Source organism: Nycticebus coucang, chromosome 1 (assembly GCF_027406575.1).
Source record: "Nycticebus coucang isolate mNycCou1 chromosome 1, mNycCou1.pri, whole genome shotgun sequence".
NCBI lineage: Eukaryota > Metazoa > Chordata > Mammalia > Primates > Lorisidae > Nycticebus > Nycticebus coucang.
The window spans coordinates 65,420,146-65,425,042 of NC_069780.1; the positions used below are offsets into that span (position 1 = coordinate 65,420,146).

Genomic DNA, 4,897 nt, shown 5'->3' on the forward strand with positions numbered 1-4,897 from the left:
AGAAATCAGGGAAACTATCTACAAATAGTTTCCTACAAATAGTATCTACAAATCTGTTCCTACAAATAGTATCTACAAATGAAACAAATGATTCTTCGCTTCCTATACTTTATCAAGAGGTCAAGGGTACATTTAAATTCATTTAAGAATGTCCAGAAATTGGGGGGAAGGGTATGTGAAGGAGAGTTACCAGAATGTGTAACATAATTTGTCAGGAGGAAAAGGGGCTCAAACAATGTCTAATTTCCCAGGTGGTCACATAAAGTATTATTATCTCTTCTTTACAGAAAGAGATGTGTGTCTCAGAGATGTTAAATGAGTGGCAAAAGGGTACCCAGAGAGTAAGAGAGAGCCAAGTCAAAGAACCCAAGGATACTGATCTTTCCCTGTGTTGTTCCTCTCATTATCAGCTGGTCCTTCGAGGTTACAGAATTGTAGCTGTTAGAGCAGGAACTTGAAGCCAGGTTTTTGGTTTCAAGGCAAACTAAACTGCACGTTGTTTTTAGATCCTATGGTTTTTGCCTAGGAAGCTGTTACTGAAGTTAAATACATTGAGCTATATAGAACTTCCTTAGAAGAAAAGAATGTTAAGATTTTTAAAAATGGGTAATTTTTTAACTATGCGGCTTTTATTCTTTTTGATATGTATATGCACATACATATACATAAAACATACTTTATGCTGCCACTGCTTTATGTTTCAAACTTAGCTTTTTCCCCTCATAATCCTCCTATTAATGCTAGCATTTGTATTTCCTTTTACATTAGGAAGGTAGGTGTTTACAATGGTGAAGATAAGTGAGATCATTTAATCCACTCAAATCCACTCATTAGAAACTACAATTCCTTTATCTCTTGAGTGAAGGACTCAATTTCTGAAAAATAGACTACTTTAATGGGTAATATGCCAGTTGGAAAATGGCTGAGAGCTGTCTGTTACAGATGCATTGATTGTTAAGAGATTGCCAAGCTGTCTTGCTACAGCATAATTAGAAACTACCTCACTACAATGTTATACTTCAGGCCAAAGAGCAACACTTCCTCAATAAAATGAGGGGAAATATTGCTGCAAACCATTATTAATATGAACTCATAAATTTCTATGTTTATTAAATTTTGCAAATACTAAGTCCTTTGTCAAGTTCACAAAATTGATTTCCACTGAGTATTGAGAATAGAAGCCAGGGAAATGAGTTGAACAGTGAATGAGAGGTGAAAATAAAAAGACATCAAGAGAATAACACTTTTCCAAAAAGTTTTAAATGAGATGTAAAGGAGAGGTAGAGAACAGAAACCAGAAGGAGATGTAGTAAAAAGAGGGGTCATGATATTTGAGCATGATTATATTTTACTAAAAGAAACTAGCAGAGAAGGGGAGGGTAATTGGATTAACAGAGCCAGGTCCCAAAGGAGACAGGAAAGATGAGCCTTGAAAAATACCTTTTCTCCGTGGCACCTGTAACTCAAGTGGCTAAGGTGCCAGCCACATACACCAGAGCTGGTGGGGTTTGAATCCAGCCCCGGCCCACCAAACAACAATGATGTCTGCAACCAAAAACTAGCCCGGGCCTTGTGGCGGGCGCCTATAGTCCCAGCTACTTGGGAGGTGGAGGCAGGAGAATCACTTAAGCCTAGCAGTTTGAGGTTGCTATGAGTTGTGATGCTACAGCACCCTACCCAGGGCAACAGTTTGAGGCTCTGTCTTAAAAAAAAAAAAAAAGAAAAAAATACCTTTTCTCAAAAACTTAAAGAAAGGAATTGGTTATAAGTAAATTTGTAGATGTGGAAGGAGAGGTTTATATTACATGTCTCAATATTTTTGTGAAGTAACAAATGATAGGTAGGGCGGCGCCTGTGGCTCAGTCGGTAAGGCGCCGGCCCCATATACCGAGGGTGGCGGGTTCAAACCCGGCCCTGGCCAAACTGCAACAAAAAAAAAGCCGGGCGTTGTGGCGGGCGCCTGTAGTCCCAGCTACTCGGGAGGCTGAGGCAAGAGAATCGCTTAAGCCCAGGAGTTGGAGGTTGCTGTGAGCTGTGTGATGCCATGGCACTCTACTGAGGGCCATAAAGTGAGACTCTACAAAAAAAAAAAAAAAAAAATGATAGGTAATATTATTTGTGAGGTAGGAAGAGGTAAAAGGTTAGTTTGTGGCCTGAAAAAAAATGGAGATGGACAGCGGTTCTCAACCTGTGGGTTGCGACCCCTTTGTAACCATGAAAATACATCACTGCATTAGAAAGGTTGAGAACCACTGGTTTAGAATCTGAGGAAAGACAAAGCATTAATGAAGAGTTAACTACAAAATTGAATTTGGAAATCATGAAAGTATAGTGATTGTGTGATTGTTTCTAACATTTCAGCTTAATGGCTAACAGGGCCAAGTACATCATAGAACTGATCCAGACTTGTGAGTTAAATAACAAATGCAGGAGAAAGACAGGGATGGGAGGTAATGGAGAACACTGGTGCCAGGCAGAATGTAGAAATGTGAATTAGAAGAGAGATGCGCTTCAGGCCGCCTGCTGGTTTGCAGTCCGCTGGTCTTGCGCTTTGTGTGGCTCCCGATGCTCCGAGCGGACTCCAGTTGCTGCGATAATAAAACATGACGATGTATGTAAAAGCGTGACTGTGCCGAGAGGTTCCATCCCAGTGGGCGTAAGGTTTTCCTTCGCGGCCCCTCCGCGTCTGGCCTCTCCAAGCTGAATTTGAAAAATCTTAAGATTCTCAAGAAAGCCTGAGAAGTCATCATGGCAGAGAAGCCCAAGCTCCACTATCCCAACGGGAGAGGCCGGATGGAATCCGTAAGATGGGTTTTAGCGGCGGCTGGAGTCGAGTTTGATGAAGAATTTCTGGAAACCAAAGAACAGTTGCAAAAGTTGCAGGAGGGTAACCACCTGCTCTTCCAGCAAGTGCCCATGGTTGAAATCGACGGGATGAAGCTGGTGCAGACCCGAAGCATCCTCCACTACATAGCAGCAAAACACAATCTCTTCAGCAAAGACCTCAAGGAGAGAACCCTGATTGACATGTATGTGGAAGGGACCCTGGATCTGCTGGAGATGATTATCATGCATCCTTTCTTAAAGCCGGATGATCAGCAAAAGGAAGTGGTTGGCATGGCGCAGAAGGCTATAATTAGATACTTTCCCGTGTTTGAAAAGATTTTAAGGGGTCACGGACAAACCTTTCTTGTTGGTAATCAGCTGAGCCTTGCGGACATAATTTTTCTCCAACCCATTTTGGCTCTAGAAGAGAAAATTCCTAATATCTTGGCTTCATTTCCTTTCCTCCAGGAGTACACAGTGAAAATAAGTAATATCCCTACAATTAAGAGATTCCTTGAACCAGGCAGCAAGAAGAAGCCACCTTCTGATGACATCTAAGTGAGAACAGTCTACAATGTCTTTATGCCATAAAACATAAATTTATGCCCTAAAACATATCTGTCTGTGGGTGAGAATGTGTACCTAGAGGCCGCTGTGTCCATTGATTCCAGCTCTGTGCTGTGTTAAATTGGGTCCTAAATTGGGTTGTTCACCTCAAGGAGATCTTCCTTCATAGAAATACCAACTTTTTTTTTTGATCCAGTAAATAATTGTCATAGGAAATCTTTTTTGGAAAACCTTTTGGGAAAGGTTGATGTTCAAATTCGATCTGATCGAGTTACTCATTTCCTATAGCTAGTCCCTCCTAATGAGGAGGAGGGGCAGAATCTCATGTTCTCCCCTGAGCGTTTTTCTACTCTCTTTATCCTATTTCTTGCCAGTCTCTTCCTAATTTTTAGTGTCCAATAACAACAAAATGTCTAGTGAGTGACTTTCCTTTGAGCTGTAATAAATCAAACAGTAGTAATGAATGCAATTGATATTAGCCAAAATAAAGAATTTCTCAATCATTAAAAAAAAAAAAGAAGAAGAAGAGAGATGCTAGGGAAGGAAAAATATAGAGGGTGATTGAAAGCACTGTGGTGACAGAGCAATTAATATGACCAATTAAGAGATTCAGGCCAGATACAGAAGTAAGTAGGACAGAAAATAAACTGGAAGAATGAAAGTATTGTAAGATTGGCAGTCTTGATGTGGTCGAGGATTAGGCACACTGGGAGTAATATGTATGCAAGGTTAAGGGTGTTGGTTGTAGTCACCAGGAACCAGGAACTCCATAACTAAGAGGAGAGTGTGAGCAAAGAAATGAGATTTAAGAGGTCTTGGAACTGTGATGCTTGAACATTCAACTGACAGTCCATGTGAATGGTAAAATCTCCTAGGAAATGATTAAATGAACTTATGTTTAAAGGAATAACATGATCCAGGTATGTTATTGTGGGGGAATAATCTGGAGGTTAATGGATGTTGGAGACAAAGCAAAGTAAAGGGTGACAAAATTGGATGGAAGAACTTCAAATGAATTAAAGATTTTACAGGAAAGTGAAATGGTTTGGAAAAGGCTGTGGGGCCAAAAAAAAAAATAATAAAGTGGTGATATTGATTCAAGCCTCTCTTAGTACATAGAGTTTGAGGAAACTGCAAAGGAAGCAGTGTCTTCATTGAGAAAGAGATCAAAGAAATGGAAGACATTCATCAAAAGAGCTAAGGGTAGGGGTGGGAAAAAAGAAAAAAAAAAAAAAAGAACCGAGGGTATAGGTGAGTTTATCCCATTCTTGAAAAAGTAGAGGGGCCAGGCGCAGTGGCTCACGCCTGTAATCTTAGCATTCTGGGAGGCCGAGGTAGGTGGATTGCCGAGGAGTTCAAAACAAGCCCAAGAAAGAGTAAGACCTTGTCTGTAAAAAAATAGCCAGATGTGGTGGTGGGTGCCTGTAGTCCTAGCTACTTGAACCCAAGAGTTTCAGGTTGCTGTGAACTATGACACCACTGCACCCTGCCCAGGGTGACAAAA

The 4,897-nt window shown here is 40.8% G+C and overlaps 1 protein-coding gene across 3 annotated transcripts; it reads left to right on the forward strand.

The window, feature by feature from the left end:
* Nucleotides 1-2,492: 2,492 nt before the first annotated feature.
* LOC128588494 (glutathione S-transferase A4-like) lies at nt 2,493-3,980 on the forward strand. 3 transcript variants are annotated; one of them, XM_053595333.1, is made up of 2 exons: nt 2,493-2,611; nt 2,731-3,980. In XM_053595333.1, the coding sequence occupies exon 2, from the start codon at nt 2,749-2,751 to the stop codon at nt 3,382-3,384; it is 636 nt and encodes a 211-aa protein (XP_053451308.1). In that variant the 5' UTR covers nt 2,493-2,611; nt 2,731-2,748; the 3' UTR covers nt 3,385-3,980. The 3 variants fall into 3 exon arrangements, with proteins under 3 accessions (XP_053451308.1, XP_053451319.1, XP_053451328.1); XM_053595344.1 differs by having other exon boundaries at nt 2,541-2,656; XM_053595353.1 differs by having other exon boundaries at nt 2,549-2,661.
* Nucleotides 3,981-4,897: the final 917 nt, after the last annotated feature.

Bases quoted from the DNA above. Each gene is read 5' to 3' on its own strand.
- LOC128588494 (XM_053595333.1), top strand. From the start codon at position 2,749: ATGGCAGAGAAGCCCAAGCTCCACTATCCCAACGGGAGAGGCCGGATG.